The sequence below is a fragment of the Idiotropiscis lumnitzeri genome, chromosome 15 (genome assembly GCF_059441095.1).
Source record: "Idiotropiscis lumnitzeri isolate Australia: NSW breed Sydney's pygmy pipehorse chromosome 15, RoL_Ilum_1.0, whole genome shotgun sequence".
In the NCBI taxonomy this organism is placed as follows: Eukaryota; Metazoa; Chordata; class Actinopteri; order Syngnathiformes; family Syngnathidae; genus Idiotropiscis; species Idiotropiscis lumnitzeri.
The window spans coordinates 12,373,608-12,388,939 of record NC_142405.1 but is presented as its reverse complement, the minus strand read 5'-3'; the positions used below and the strand labels follow the sequence as shown (position 1 = coordinate 12,388,939).

Sequence of the window (15,332 nt, the reverse complement as noted above, 5' to 3'; positions counted from 1 at the left end):
AAAAACATGGAATTTGTAACTATTTGAACTCTCAAGGACAAATAGGATTAAATCATGCCATTATTTCAATGCAGTTAGATGCTCAGCTATATATCATTCTGTTTGTGCAAATTTTATACTAAGTACTTTGCGGCTTTATTTATTATATGAAAGCCCAACGATACTGGTTTGGAGTTATTAAAATATTTTTAGCAGCTTCAACATTTTAGTACGTATTTTATCGCATCTTGACTTATACTGCACACATGCGTAGTTATGTAATGATAAACCTCAAAGAGGCTCTGTTTTCATTGCTGTTTGTTTCTGATGGAGCAACAAATATTCACACTTTGAAGGGAGAGCGTTGCCAACCAAAAACTCATTAAATTTCAGCGCAGATTCATTGACGCTCATGCTTTGATGTTGATGAAGGAATTCTGGCAAATGCAGGAAGACATCTATGACAGATGAACATTTTGGTTCTAATCCAAACCCAAGCCATTAATAAATGATGAACTGATTGAAATTAGTCAGAACATTATTTTGGCGTATCTTACTCTGAAGTAGCTGAGCACGTAACGATGGAAGGAGTAGTCGTTGATGTCCAGAGGCAGCGTGAGTTGACTGGAAGAGGACTCTTGGATATGAGGAGCCTGAAGCAGAGCCAAGCAGTCGGAGTGCAACTCTCGCCTGGCTGGCAAAGAGAAAAAGTGGCAGGGTTAGTAATCAGTCACCAAGCACTCCCGTATACCGTACGTGTTGGATGGTCAGCGATCGCAACAGACAGCATACAAACCTCCTGCCGCTTGCAGAAGAGTACCAAGCTCCGCAGGGATCACCAAGTGTGTAACATTTACCACCTCTCTTTTCATCAGCTCCTGTTATAAGAGTTATTTTGATCGACAATGGAATAAAAAAAAAAAAAGTCAGAGTGTAGACGCATGCCAGCTTGGTATTACCATTTCTCTCTTCTTCCTCTCTTCCTCAGCTTTCCGATGGGCCATCAACTTCATCTGCAGGCAGACAGCGACAATCATAAACATGTCAAGTGGAAGATATTAAGATGCAAAAAGAAGAGCAACAGATTGGGGATGTTTTTTTTTCTTTATTGCCTGTGGTTGATATTGCGCTGGTGTACCTTGACATATCGTTTCCGGCTGATGTAAAAGTGGACGAGGGACCGGAATCGAACCAGGCTGTCCCTCATTTTCACATAATGCCTTCTAAAAGATAGATCAGAGCAAAATCATGAATCTGAAACTGTCATAATTATTATCCATATATTAATTTTCTCTCCCCTCATTCACACATGCATACTTTTGTAATGTGGGAGGAAGCCTGAGGATGTAGGAGGATGCTGCAATTGTGACTGCCTAAATGTGATTACTTTACTTCAAAAGCGGCAATACGAGTGGGACTACAGCAGATGTCATGCGCATGTACTAAACATTGTTCCCACAACCCTCAAATCGTTTTGAGATGAGTGCTTTGTGGCCCACCTAGTAAGAAATCCTCTGCAATGCGCCTGCAGCCTGATGATCATGTTGCGGAGGTTCACGTAGCGTTTCCGGGCAAAGTACATGCGAGTGTAACGTTGCAGCGTGAGCGCAGCGAGCTGGCGACAACGCTCCCGTTTGCACTCCAACAGCTGGTAGATGGCCTCCTTCACAAATAACTGCAACAAGCACAACAAAATTACCATGTGATGAATATGAGTGATCAGTTGAATATTTAAAAAAAAAACAAATTCGACCCGAGGGAGGAGCAAACCTTTGTGACACCGACATGGTAGTCTCCCGGTGTGAGAGGACACAGTTTACTGAGCAGCTGCACACAGATGTCTCCATCAGCGGATGGAAGCTGCTGAATTCCCACCAGGGACTTATATCTATCAGACAAACACACCTCAGTGCTATTCAAACTGAGCTCGGATGAATTTTCAGGTTAAAAATATCGATGGATATTTTTTAGATAAAGGCCTCATCAGAAAAAAAATGTTTCACCTCAACACGAAGACAGAAAACGTCATCCTGATAGGATATCCTTCTTTACGGATCCTGATCGTCTCCATGATGCCCGAGTGTCGCAGCTGAGCTTTGACCAGGTCGCCTTCAAACACACCTGCGTTCTGAACACGCGTGCAAATGTCAACACTGACTGCGTTTGTGGGAACATCAGGAGGATGTTTTTAAACTCTACCTTCATGTTATTTGGTTTTATGCAGCGGACGAAAAAAGGGTTGCAACTAAAATAGAACAAAAGTAACATAGATTAGAAATCTTGAAGCTTTTTTCATGTGCGTATCAGTGAATTTCACCTCTCCATCTTATCCACCAGCTCCAGCAGGGACTGTTGGAACTTGCTGCTGACGGTGGACGATTGATATTTCCTGGAGACTGTGCTGCTTTTCTTCACATGACCTCCTCTTTGCTGACCCAAGACCTCTGCGTGAGCCAGGAAGAGGTTCGACACCATCTAAAACACAGTTTGACCATAAACAAGATGAGAATAATTTTTTTGCATGAACACAATCGAGAAACAACTAGTCGGGTTCATGTTCAGTTTAATGAGCATTTAACTAACAATTAAAAACTTTTGAAGATGCATCTCTCACCTTGTTCCTGCTCTTGATGAACAGGTCCAGGACATCTTGACGGACCTGATCATAGTTTTTATCAAGGAACTTGTAAACCTGCAACATTAACATGAGGGGGGAGGGGGAAAGCATTGCATCATTTGACAATACTGTGTTTGGTTGCTCTATTAATATTCAAGTTACTTTATCCATATTGGATTAAACCTAATTTTACAGCCACTGACTACTAATTTCTACACATCAGCACTAACAAAAGTCCGATACGAGAATATCCTAAAATTTGCCTTTTCAAAGGTGATTAAGGGGGCAAAGTCTAATGATGCGTTATATACAGCAGGGGTGGGCAAACATTTTGATTGGCGGGCCACAATGAGTTTTAAAATTTGACAGAGGGGCCGGATCAGGAGCAGATGGATGGAGTGTTTTGGTAACCTCACCTCGTCGGAGTAAAAAAAAACAAAAAACATTTAATTTTAGATGAAAGTGAACAAAAGCATTACAACAATCTTTGAAAAACCACAGTATTTAGAAAATAAAACATTAACAATGTTTATTCATTTCATTTTTTTTCAAGTTCGGCAGGAGGATTAAAACATCTAATGGGCCGCATGTGGCCCCCGGGCCGTAGTTTGCCCATCCCTGATATACCGGGTATCCCAAAAAAGTCAGTGCACCCATCTATTTCTATTTCGTTTCAGGTATCATTCAGACAGACGTGATTCCATCATCGTTATCAGACCGCTTGAGCTTTGCATATTTTTAAGTATATCATTCCCTCTGTAGCTCACCAATTGACATTAGATTACAAAATTGCAACCTGGTAGTATGTTTTTCTGTCCCCGACTGACGTTCAGTACCACATATGGAAGCTTTATGGATGTCAGACCGCTCCAACGCATTGTATATTATGTCCAGCTACGACCACCCACCAGTGATGAAAACAACAACTTGTCTATCAAGAGAGAACACTCGACCTACAGTGCGAAACCATTCAGCTTAATGTACCTGATAGGTGACACGTCCAGCAAAATGCTTGACGGTGAACTCAGGAATTGGCATCTTTGGCTTCACATACAATGAGTTGTTGCCATGGTGATAGTGACACTTTTGGAGAAACGTATGATCCGTCGCCTATGGACATGCCAAAATTTTGACTTATAATTCTTGCATCCAGTATAAATGCGTAGAAATACTTCCTCTTGCTCACCTGTGGGAAACAGCTCTGGTCATCCAGGATTCTCAGAATGCCATGAGGCTTAGCGGCGATGAGGTCAATGCAGGCTTGGTTGTCATTAAATGGAATATCCTGCCAAGGAATTTGTTCCCTGCTGTACTCCTCCTGCATGAGAATCAAATAAATTCTTTGTGCTACATTATTGGATGAATACTTCTCTTTATTCCAGTTTATTGACGTGTGCAAGTGACTAACCTGCTCTTCCCTGAAAATGATCTTATTAAAGAAAAACTGCAGGTACTCGTTGGCGTAATTAATGCACAACTGCTCAAAGCTGTTGTATGCCAGATCCTGTTGTTAGCACACACAAGGGGATAGTCACATAGATGATCATTCATGCCTCGTCGTCTAAAATGTCAGCTTTTGGAAGAAGAAGATACCAGAAGTCACGTGAAAAGATTACAGTAGTGTACCTCAAATCCATAAATGTCCAGGATGGAGATGGAGAGAGTGTGTTGGCGAGGATACACCTGAGTGTTGACCCTCCCTGTTAACCAATGAAAGAGCAGCGAGTACAAGATCTTGGCAACAGCATCTCTAGAAGACAAAACGGAGTCATCAAAGAGATAAACACAAAATGACAATTTTAGACAACCAACTAGACTGGTACGACTTGTAGTGTTTAAATGAATTACACGAGTCTGTTGTAAACTAAATGTAAAGTATCAGTCTTATTGCTGTTTTTGGCCATTCATGGTTACGTGAGGGGCTATCATAACAATTGACAAAAAGCACATTGAATATATGATTAAGTCACACCTGGCATCTACAGCGCTTTCCACAGTCAGCGGGGTATAAATCTTGTCTCTCATCGTCTCCTGTGAAAACAGAAGAACAAAAGTAATTTATTCAGAGTACAGTAAACTATAAAGAGACATCCACCGGGTGTAATGAAAAGGATGGAGCAGGTTGAGCAATATCCGCATTAAGGTAAGGAACTTATCCCATAATCCAATATTAGAATGACACAATTTTCTTTTTAGAGATTACATCAAATAATACTCCAAAATAAAAAACCTGGTCCCATCAAGCCAGTCAGCTGTTTTACTGATTTTCACTACAATGTCCCCTGGGAGTCAGTGTGAATTGTTGTTTGTCTGTATGTGACCCGTGATTGGCTTGCAACCAGTCCAGCTTACAGCCTTTTGCCCAAAGTTATGGTCTGGGCATAGGCTCCAAGTCAGCTCTGCCATGATTTCCAATAGCCAATGAAGTATTACTGTAAACAAACCACACTTAATATTACTACAGTGGGTTGTTGTAGTAGTAGTCGTAGTAGTAGATCTCGTGTCAGCGATAGGCCTGCCTAATCAATGGTAATGCCGAGCTCTAACTGTGGTTACATAATGAGCAAGTACACTAGCTAATATGCAACAGTTCTGTTGTACACGGTGATTCAAGTTACAAGAGGAAGACAAGGTCAGAGAATTAATGAATGAATAACATTTACATACTTTACACCTGCGCAACTAATTTCTCCAAGGGGATGTAAAATTACACAAATGAAATAATGTGGTTGCACAGGTGTGCACCCCCCCATAGAACTGGGATGTGGCTATGTTCGGTTTAACCAGTCACATTCAAACTCATGTAAAATGGAAGGAGGAACACACCTGCATTTAAAGTGCCCCTGGTGGAAGCTATAAGTTCTGATGTTCTAGTAATTTTTTCCCCCAACATTTTTCATTCTAGCAGCAGCCTGAAGGTTTTGTGCTAATACTGCCTGATATTTGGAACTGTACAAAATTCCCTCCACCTTGACTTGGGCCCCAGTTCCAACTGAAAAAAAACTGCCGCAAAGCATGGCGCTGTCGACATCCAGGCTTCACTGTCTGTATGGTGTTCTATTTATAATCCGCAGTGTTGTGTTTTCAGCAATTACACCTTATGGAATTAAGGCCAGTACAACAAAACAGTACAATCCTGGTTTCATCGGACAATAACAAAACGTCCAATTCCTTCCAATGTAGGAATATGTATTATGGACTGCAGAAACCAGCGTTGCATAACAGGAGGAATGAATCCTAGCTACAAAGCCACCATGACTGTTTTTCAGGTTTTTATCTAAGAAAGTCTGAAATGTAAATGTAGTATGACATTTCAATATATCCATCCATCATCTGAACCGCTTCTCCTCGCAAGGGCGAGCTGGAGCCTATCTCAGCTATCTTCAGCCAATCGCAGATATCTCAATATAATGATGTAAATAAGAACTTCCTGTGAGGTTTACACAGAGCCCAATTTTAATACATAGGTAATGAACCGACAATACAACATAAGAACCACTCAAACCAGTTGACATTATAGTTGTAGGTATGCGGTAAAAATGAAAACATCATGCACATTAACTTCCATAAAAATTGTGAAAATACAAAAATGGATGTCTGAAAACTGACCATGACTTTATAAGTGATGGCTTTCTGTAGGCCTTCTGGAGAGATCTGCAAGAGTTCTGCTACCACCCTGATCTCTTGAGCGCTCACCACTGTCGCCACCTCCTGGCCGTCAGTCTGAAGTGCAGGAGAGGGGCACATTTTTTAGAAATCCTGTACAGTTTGCAACACTCAGGCAAATATTAATTGAAAAATATATTTATTATTGTGCTTGGAACATAGTGGAGAGCTGTTCTATACCACATTGGTTAACCTAGTGGTAAGCTGTTAGGGCCAGCAAGACCTTCTTTGCTTGCGTAATCGCTATCACAAGCACAGACCTACATTTACAATGTAAATTATTATATTTATTCCATAAATTTGTGTTAATTTACTCACGTTGCTGCGAAGTGAATGTTGAATTTGTTTCTGTCCAATCAGATTTCAGCATCTATTTGCCGCTCCGTCAAGAATAGTACTGATTACTGATGTAATCTAAACTTCATTCAATATGGAACTGTTTATTTCATCAATCAGATTAAATCAAATTCATCCTCAATGGCCCACACCACTGATTGGCTGGTCAAAGCAAAATTAGTTACAGGCAAATTGTGACACGCAGAAAACATCTGCAGTGATTTGCACACATAAATCCATTGAATAATTAGCATCTCTGGCCAATTTGTCACATTTTTCATGTTGCAAAACTTTGGCTTCAAGCTGTCAGCATCACGTCATAATTATCAAGTTGCATGAAAAACTGGATGGAAACATCACCTGACATTTCTCAAAGTAGACGTTGCCCAGGTGCAATATGGAAGACAAAACTCTGAAAATGGCCGACTGGTCGTCTGGGGTGAAGTGGAGGATCTCCATGGCAGCAAGCAGACACTGGAAGTCCTCGCCATCATCTTTTCCTGTAATCCCACAATCGCCACCCTGAGTGGGAAACAAGAGAGCACATAATGATGCACAGTATACTGTACATTTAGCTCTCTAAAAATCTGAAAGAAACCTGAACAAGCAGCAAAGTGCCGCTCACCTGATTGAGGTAATAGTAAGTCTCAGGCTCCTGCAGATAGAAAGTCTGCTTCTGCTCAGAAGGAAGACCTGCCAGCATCTCATAGAAGATATGATAGTTTCTTTCATCTTTGGCCTGGAAAGGAAACAAACACACCTTCTTCAACACGGTATTTGAGGAAGTCATCTGATGGTCTATGTCAGCATGCATTACCTGAAAGACGATGCGAGACTTTTCCAGAAGATATTGAGAAGTTATGGCACCACCGATCTCACCACTACTGGCAGAAGAATTTAGGAAAAGAAGAGTTATAATGTATCAAAAGAGAACTGCCGGGGTCTGAAACCAAATACATTTGTAGAAGTGTTATACTCACTCCTCCATAAAGACTTCCATGTGTTTCCCAAAGCGACTGGAGTTGTCATTCCGTACAGTTTTGGCATTTCCAAACGACTCAAGCAGAGGAGCAGCCTCAAGTATCTAGCAGCCATTCAAACACACAGCTCAATGAAGAAAGATGCTAAAATGAAGTATTTTATCACCATTGTTGAACTCAGAGCTTCTCAATTATTTTCTGTTACGCCCCCCCAGCAAGAAGAAAACACCCCACCACCCACTCCGCCACAACTATAAATAATAGCATTTGTCAATAATAGTTATAAGTGCATCGTTGCATAACATTGTAATAACATCCCATAAACAAAAAAAGAGATATAGTTCAATTTACAAGAATATTCTTATCAACATTGTTTATAGTCTGTAAAAGAAAATATTTTAAGTGCATCAATTTGCCTGAAATAAAAAAATATATACTTTTTTTAAGCTATAAACATGTTTGACAGACTTATTGCACCATTTGCTGCTGAAAATAAAAATAAACAAAAGCAATAAATAATAACAAATTCAAATTGACTTCAGCAACATTAACTCAGGAGCACAATATAAAAAACACTTGCCCTACAAAACAAAAATGAATAAAGAAAAAAGTTGTGCGTTTTTTTTGTTGTTTTTTTCTATCAAAATGAGGAAGCCAAGATTAATGGCTACAATGACTTCTACTGGAGTGGATGAGCAATTACACTTTATAGTAGTACAGCGGGGGACACGCGCCCCCCTCAACAACGTGCACCCCGCCCCCCTTCCAGGGTGGCCCGCCCCACTATTTGAGAAGCAATGTTTTAACTAAAGCTGTTCCAATAATTATAGTTAATGGATGGAAATAACTTGAAATATGAGCACAAGATGTCTCTGCGTCAATGCATGATGTTACACACCACAGCAAAACACAGCAAGGGTGATGATAATGGCATATGTGAATATGGTTATGATAATAAACAGAACAAATCATGCATGGAAGCTTATACTACCTCAATCTGTGCACAGAGTGAAAAAAACACACACAAGGAAATTAGTCAACATTCAAATTAGGTTTTATGTATGTTTGTGTGTGTGAGTGTATGCATGTGTATGAGTCACAGTATGCATGCATACCTGTTGGGCAAGATTACAAGTGCGATGTAAAGCTACAAGGTAGCGAAGGACAAGTTTGGTGGCCTCTGTCTTCCCAGAGCCGCTCTCCCCACTGGAAAAACAATAAAAGCAGTAAGTGCCATGCTCAGCACTGTTTGTCTCAATTTACTTCGCAGATTTACAGACTCGGTGTGAATTCTGGGACTGTGTATTGAACACAAAGCTTGTATACTCGCAGGAAGTCACAACTTGTTCTGGTATATAAATGGCAATCGTGGATACCGGGTTCATTGTTCCTTCTGCAATCTAGTGGAAGAGCGTTTCATTGTTTTGCCAGTCATTATAAATTAATGGCATAGGTAGATAAAATATATATTTTTAATGAATAAAGAATTTTCTAACAAATTGCAGTAAAGCTGTAACAGCCCACCACCTACAAAAAAGCCTTCTGGAGCCATAGGCTAAGAGGGCGGCCGCCATTTTGCTTTTATTTTGGAATTTTGCACCATTTTTGGCGTTTTACAGCAATCATATTGAAACGCTCTCCTCCTACAGAACTTTGGATGCTGTATCAAATCATGTTTAAGATTGTCACACGTTGCTGTGGCGATGCACCATTTGCAAAGAAAAATGACGCACCCTTTGACGGTCTAAATCTAGGCAAAAACTTTGTACACACCTGCCAAAAAGATATGTATTTTATTGTGCAGTTTCTTAAAAGTAGCTCAATATTGCCCTTTATAAATTTAAAGCACCCCTGATTGTATGTTTCAACCCGAGCTATGAAAATTGGGAGGCATATTTAACTGCCCAAGACCTACTAAAAAAAGTATTTTGGAGCAACATGCTACACCTAACAGGAAGCCCGCCATTTTGAGTTTATTTTTTTAAGTTTGCGTTTGATATGAGTGTAGAGTCAAAGGAGAGTCTCTTACCTGATAATTATGACCTGATTATGTTTGGCATCCATCATTTTGCAATAAGCAGCATTTGCTATAGCAAACAAATGTCTGAGGAGGAAAGACACTTTGTCAAGAGGACGCAATAACTTATTGAATGAACTAATTCAAAAACAAAACCCTTTTGAACCAGTAGAAACAATGACTTACGGTGGGTCCTCGCCCAGGGCGTGACCCTTGTACTGCAGCACCATGTCCGTACCATAGATGTTATACATCTTATAAGGGTTCACAGAAACCAGAATACTACCTATATAGGTCTGACAGGCATAGACAAACAACAAGTGATGCGTATTAATAGAAACATGGAAATTATTGATCTGTCGAATACAACATACTATGTCAATATAAATAAATGTGACACTTACATAAATAAGATTCCGTTCAAACCTTGTTTTTAGATTTTGAAGAACAGCATTGTCATGCATCTCCCTAATGAAAGACGAAGCAATTAGATAAGATGATTGTAAATAACACATTTTCAACTATTTTATTTTTGTTTCTTGTGCTCAATTTGATTTTGTTTTGCCTTTTCTATACATTACTAAATTGGAATTTTTTTTTGTACTGTACAAAAAACTGTTACTGAAGCTGTGTCATGTCTTCCACGCCATCTTCCTCTCGTTGCTCCCTGTTAGATATTGTGGGCTGGCTTCTTATTGCATACATCTGAAAGAATCGCAAACACAGAGGGGAAAAGAGTCATGTTTTTATAAAGCATTAGTTGCAGATTGCCAATTCCCATCATACTTTTTGTTCTTAAAGACTTGAAATACAAGTAACAATATAATTATATATGAGCTGTCAAGCGCACTTACCTTGTCAAACCATGGGCCCTGAGGTTCCCCTTCCCTGTTGAGATTACACACCCCTGGTTTAGGCCTGTTTTGCTGAGTCATCAATTGCTGGTGGTCAATTAAGTTCTCATCTCCATACACAGACCACTTATTGGGGTTTTGTACTGTCCCAGGAGGTAATATTTTCTCTGCCCCCCATTCATCTTTGTCTTTCTCCAGGTCCAGAACTTTAACTTCTGAGCCATGAGCCCAGTGCTTTTCGGGAACAGAATCCTGGACATGAGGTGAAACCACAGCACATGTAGAAGGAAGGCGATAAGAGGCCCCTTGAAGGACTGGGTTACTTAAGGCACCAGAGCCATCTAAAGAGTGGGGCTGTGGGGGTTGGGGGGTACATAGTCCAGGCACGATTTTGCTGTCCGATCCATTGAAATTTGCCTTGCGAATGTCAGCGCTTTTTGACATAGCACTTGACAGGTCAACTGTTTTATGAGTCAAAGTGGACTGGTGTTGGGCCATCAAAGTATTGGGTGGCAGGCTGTAAGTAGGACGACTGATATCCGTGTTGCGAAGAGCACTGGAAAGGTCAACACTTGGAGTCACTGTGGGAGCCGTCTCCCCCAGTAGTGATGGGCTTGAGAGTCTGTAAGTGGCACCACGGATGCTAGTGTTCAACAAGGCACCAGAGATGACAGGCCCAGTGGCCATTGATGTTGAAGTTTGAATTGTATGTGATGAACCTTCTGGAAGCTGAAACTGTGCATCATGAATATTAGAATTTACCTCCTCACTAGGTAGCATTTGGGGTGTACTTTCAGGATTTTCAATCGTTTCCCTTGGCTGAATTTTAATTGAACCGTTTGAAAGCAGATAAGAGGTCTTTTGGGCATTAGCATTTTGAAGTGCAGAGGACAGCATTGGAGAGGAGGTTGTAACAGTCTCAGATGATGGCTTCGTTCTCAAAACTGAAGTACCATCAGGCAATTTGTATATGGGTTTCCTTACATTGGGATTCAGTAATGCAGTAGAAAGCATAGGTGGTGCAGGAATGGTTGTGGATTTGGCCTCTGAACTGGTCCCTAGCATTCCACTAGGTAAGCGATATGTGCCTTGCTGCAACTGGTTATTAAGAAGGGCAGAGGACAACACAGGGGAGGAAAGAGACTGGACGGGAGATAATTCTGCAGGTTCACATTGGTTTATAATAGTGCCATCAGGTAGTTGATAGGAAGCCTGATGAAAAATTGGGTTCTGCACAGCATTGGAGAGAAGAGGGGATGGCTGATTTGCTCCACCAGCACAATCAGATCCATCAACGATTGTAAATTGAGTTTCAACAGAGTTTTGGGTCTCTGTTAAGGTGTCGACTGGGGCTTTAAACAATGATCCTTGGATTTGTGAGGTCTGAAGTCCAGTGAGAAGTGAGGAGTTAACTCGAACAGTCTGCTGGTCAGGAGTGTTGTGAGCCCTGGGAGAGAGATGTTGTTGAAGGGGTGAGGTAAAGGATTTGTTACTTAGCTGGGTATTATGCATAGCAGAGGATAGAAATGGGGGTGATGAGGTCGATGAGGGACCAGGAACTGCTGACTGTGTGTCTGAAAGAAAAGTTGCATACGAGTTGGCATTGGGCTGGAGGGGGGACGCGTAGGAGGTGCTGTAGAGGTGAGAGTCCTGCATCAACGCTTCAGATTTACCTGGAGGGGCATTTTGACTCACCACTTGGCTATTTTGAGCTTCACTCTCAATCAGGCTAGCAGACGGGTGAGGGTAAAATTCCTGCCTTGTTTGGGGTGTGTGGTGCGTGGCATAAGATAGAGAAGACGGAAGTTGATAGAGGGGAAAAGGGGTACCTACGGATTTCAGGTTTTGAGACAAATTTGTTAGAAGTGATGAGGTGCCTGGTTCACTAGCTGTGTAGCCAAACTGTTTCACATTCTGAGAGGGTGAAGGAGGGTGAAAAGATGTTGTGCCTATATTCTGGGAACTCTTAGTCATATGGGGTAGGGAGGCATGTGAATAAAATCCATGGTTATTGGGAGAAGCTAAAGGAATGGTAGATGATTCCTGAAATGGTTGGGGACCTTGCGGTCCATTATGGAGCCCATTTCCGAATGGCTTGGGAGGAAAAGAGCCAGTCTGTTTCAATGAACGCTGCCGAGACGCCAGAGGTCTATGAGGAGAAGGTCTGAATGAAGGGGAAGACTGATTCCTGGGGATACGTACCAGTGGTTCTCCCCTTCCGATAGGTCTTTGGAATCCCAGTTGAGGTTTTGATTCCCTTGCCTGAGAGCCTTTCCTTGTTAACGCAGGGACTCCAACCCCACCATTCATATGTCCAGATGGAGTGCTTCGGCCACTGCGAATGGAGGACCTGAATGGAGCTACATGTTGAGTAACAGGTGTCCGTCTACTTCGTCTTCTTGGGTAAACGTTGGCTGGAGAGGGTTCCACAGATCCCATGGGAACGTGACTTGGGCTTCTTGAGATACCTCTACACTTGTGAGTTGAAGAGTGGTTGGGGAGGGGCGCCCTGGTGTTATGTGACTGCGAAGGAGAAGGAGGAGGATGAATGGGGGTAGTTTGAATAATTTGATGGGGAGAGGGAACACGTTCAGATAGAGAAGCAGTTTCTCTTGGAAGAGAGGATGGTGGTGAAGAAGGCGCTCTCCTCACTTGGGATCTGGATTGTCTACTTTGTGCTCTGGAAGACGGAAGAGGTGTTACATTTGAACGGGGTTGTTTTCTGAGAGAAAGGACTGGATCAGTGGGCCGACCCTCACTCTTCCTCAGAGATCCTCTCGGTGTATTTATGGGACCTGGAAATGGGGCTCGTGACTGAAGCCTTTGAAGTCCAATTCCAGCCCTCACAGCTGTAGCAGGTGGTTGAGCAGCAAAGGGTAGTCTATTCCCATGGAACTGTGGTGAAGCATAAGGGTTTGGTAGTCTCTGTGGCAAGGCTGGCCTTTGGCTTGTATTTGGAGATTGGTATGTCAAGTCTCTTCTGTGTAATTGAGGGACGAAATAGTCTGGCTGGATGTGCGGTTGAAAGTCCATACCATCTGGAGCCATTCCTGGCCTCTGTAATGGAGGCGGTTTGATGCCATGCACTGGTCTTGATGAGACCATTGGCGTAAATGACAGTGGGTGCACCAATGAACTGTTCTCTGTTTGTATACTTGGGACTGTTGAGGGCAGTTGCTCCATCTGAAACGTTGGTGGGCCTCGAGGGTAAAATGGTTTATTCACCTGGGGGGCAAACTGTGGTAAAGTAAATGCTGGAAAGTGATCAGGGGGAGTGACCATCGGAGCGTGAATTGGATGGTTTAGTTGCATGTGCTCATGTTGAATGATCTCAGCTGTTTGTGAATACGGTGTGATGGCGGTTTGTTGAGGATTAAAGGCAGTTGGGAAGTGGGACTGTTCTGGGATGTAAGGGGGAAAGGGCTGGTCATTATGATTTATTAGGTCAAAACCAAGGGATGGAGATGAAAACATGGGAGTAGAATGGGATGGGGGTGGTGGCGGCAAGGTTTCTACATCCAGTCTTTCCTTTCCAAATAATCTGACCTGAGGCCTGGGGACTCTGAACTGCTCAAGGGCAGAATTAGCAAAAGGGATTTGCTCCTTTCTGTAAAGATGTTCTGATTCTGTTGGAGCCAGCCCACTAACAACATTGGATGATTCCTGGAAAGGGAAATGACCTCCAGCAGTACCTAAATATCCCTGCGTTGAATCTTGATATTGAGGTAAGCCTGGGAGAGTAGTATAACCAGCAGTCCCCATACCATAGTGATCTGACAACCCATAGTTATAAACCATATTATGATCAAAATAAGAATCTGTGTGCATCTCAGACTCATATGGATTGTAGATAGTCTCCATGGCATTGGCCGAGTAACCCAATGGCTCTTGCACAATGGCATAGAGCTTTCCATCGTCGCCATAGTAATACTCCACCTCTTCATTGCAATTATCTTCATACTCTTCATATGGGTAAGTGTGGTAATCCACATCATTATCGTCATAAAACTCATTGTCAGGATAAATGTTGCCGTCATCATCATAGTAGCCATATTCATTTTCCCACTCATCGTCATCATAGTTTTCAAAGTCTTCTGGCAGCCCATTGTGGTAATCCTCCTCAGATCCATACTCATCGTCATCATAATCAGAGGGGTGATTGTAATAGCGCGGTGATCTCTTTGTGTTTCTGCTTGCAAATGACAGTCGTTTTCGCCCTTGACGTTGTGCCCATGCACCCAGTCGACCTCGGCCCTGAGAACTTGGCAATCCCCCGACCAACCAGTTGGTGGCGGCAGCTATCCTCGCTAACATCCATCCTTTTGTCTTGAACCTTAATCCGACTTTCTTTTTGCCAAACATTCCTTTGAATTTTGCTCGTAATCCCTTCGCCTCTGTAGCCATACTACCCATCCCTCCTAAAGCTGACAGGTCTAATGACTTTTGGGGAGGTGAAGGAGGAGTGGAATGTCCCGGACTGTTCTCTTTTTTATTGGCTAGGGTGGAACCGGACAGACTGGTCTTTTGCTCATCAGATGTATCGTTAGGCCCAAGTCCTTTTAACCCTGACGGCCCTGGCTTTTGCTCCTCAAGGGTGGATTTCGGCCCGAGTCCATTTAAAAGTTTGGTGGTGCTTAGAAGAGGTTTAGCTGAAGCAGGTGGCTTCTCCTTTTTTTTAGCGAGAGGTATAAAAAGAGTGGATGTGGTTTTAAGGCTCCTCTTTGGTGGAGCTTTCTCTGGCTGCTTTTGTTTGGTTGGGAAACAAAATGGAGAGGCCTTTCCTGTGAGGCCGCTGATAACTTTCGAAGCCCCTCGTAAGTGACTCTTAGCATCAGCCGTCTTCTGCAACTTTCCTACAGCTATGTTTTTCTTCTGTTCCTCTG

General features: G+C 42.3%; 1 protein-coding gene across 2 annotated transcripts in view; it reads right to left on the bottom strand.

Annotated features, from left to right (window-relative positions):
* Nucleotides 1–14,853, bottom strand: part of myo15aa (myosin XVAa) — a 31,943-nt gene extending 17,090 nt beyond the window's left edge. The window contains exons 1-26 of one of the 2 annotated variants that reach the window (XM_088317160.1): nt 10,450–14,853; nt 10,218–10,300; nt 10,000–10,063; nt 9,782–9,891; nt 9,608–9,682; nt 8,694–8,784; nt 7,579–7,682; nt 7,416–7,479; nt 7,224–7,337; nt 6,959–7,120; nt 6,206–6,319; nt 4,569–4,627; nt 4,223–4,346; nt 4,005–4,100; nt 3,783–3,914; nt 3,581–3,706; nt 2,594–2,671; nt 2,297–2,454; nt 2,179–2,224; nt 1,983–2,107; nt 1,750–1,867; nt 1,479–1,654; nt 1,118–1,202; nt 939–992; nt 776–857; nt 537–673 (exon numbers count right to left, since the gene is read on the bottom strand). In XM_088317160.1, the coding sequence (XP_088173286.1) occupies nt 537–673; nt 776–857; nt 939–992; nt 1,118–1,202; nt 1,479–1,654; nt 1,750–1,867; nt 1,983–2,107; nt 2,179–2,224; nt 2,297–2,454; nt 2,594–2,671; nt 3,581–3,706; nt 3,783–3,914; nt 4,005–4,100; nt 4,223–4,346; nt 4,569–4,627; nt 6,206–6,319; nt 6,959–7,120; nt 7,224–7,337; nt 7,416–7,479; nt 7,579–7,682; nt 8,694–8,784; nt 9,608–9,682; nt 9,782–9,891; nt 10,000–10,063; nt 10,218–10,300; nt 10,450–14,853 (6,981 nt within the window). Of the gene's footprint in view, nt 1–536; nt 674–775; nt 858–938; nt 993–1,117; nt 1,203–1,478; nt 1,655–1,749; nt 1,868–1,982; nt 2,108–2,178; nt 2,225–2,296; nt 2,455–2,593; nt 2,672–3,580; nt 3,707–3,782; nt 3,915–4,004; nt 4,101–4,222; nt 4,347–4,568; nt 4,628–5,938; nt 5,965–6,201; nt 6,320–6,958; nt 7,121–7,223; nt 7,338–7,415; nt 7,480–7,578; nt 7,683–8,693; nt 8,785–9,607; nt 9,683–9,781; nt 9,892–9,999; nt 10,064–10,217; nt 10,301–10,449 lie in introns of those variants that run through there. The other variant, XM_088317161.1, reaches the window with a different exon arrangement.
* Nucleotides 14,854–15,332: the final 479 nt, after the last annotated feature.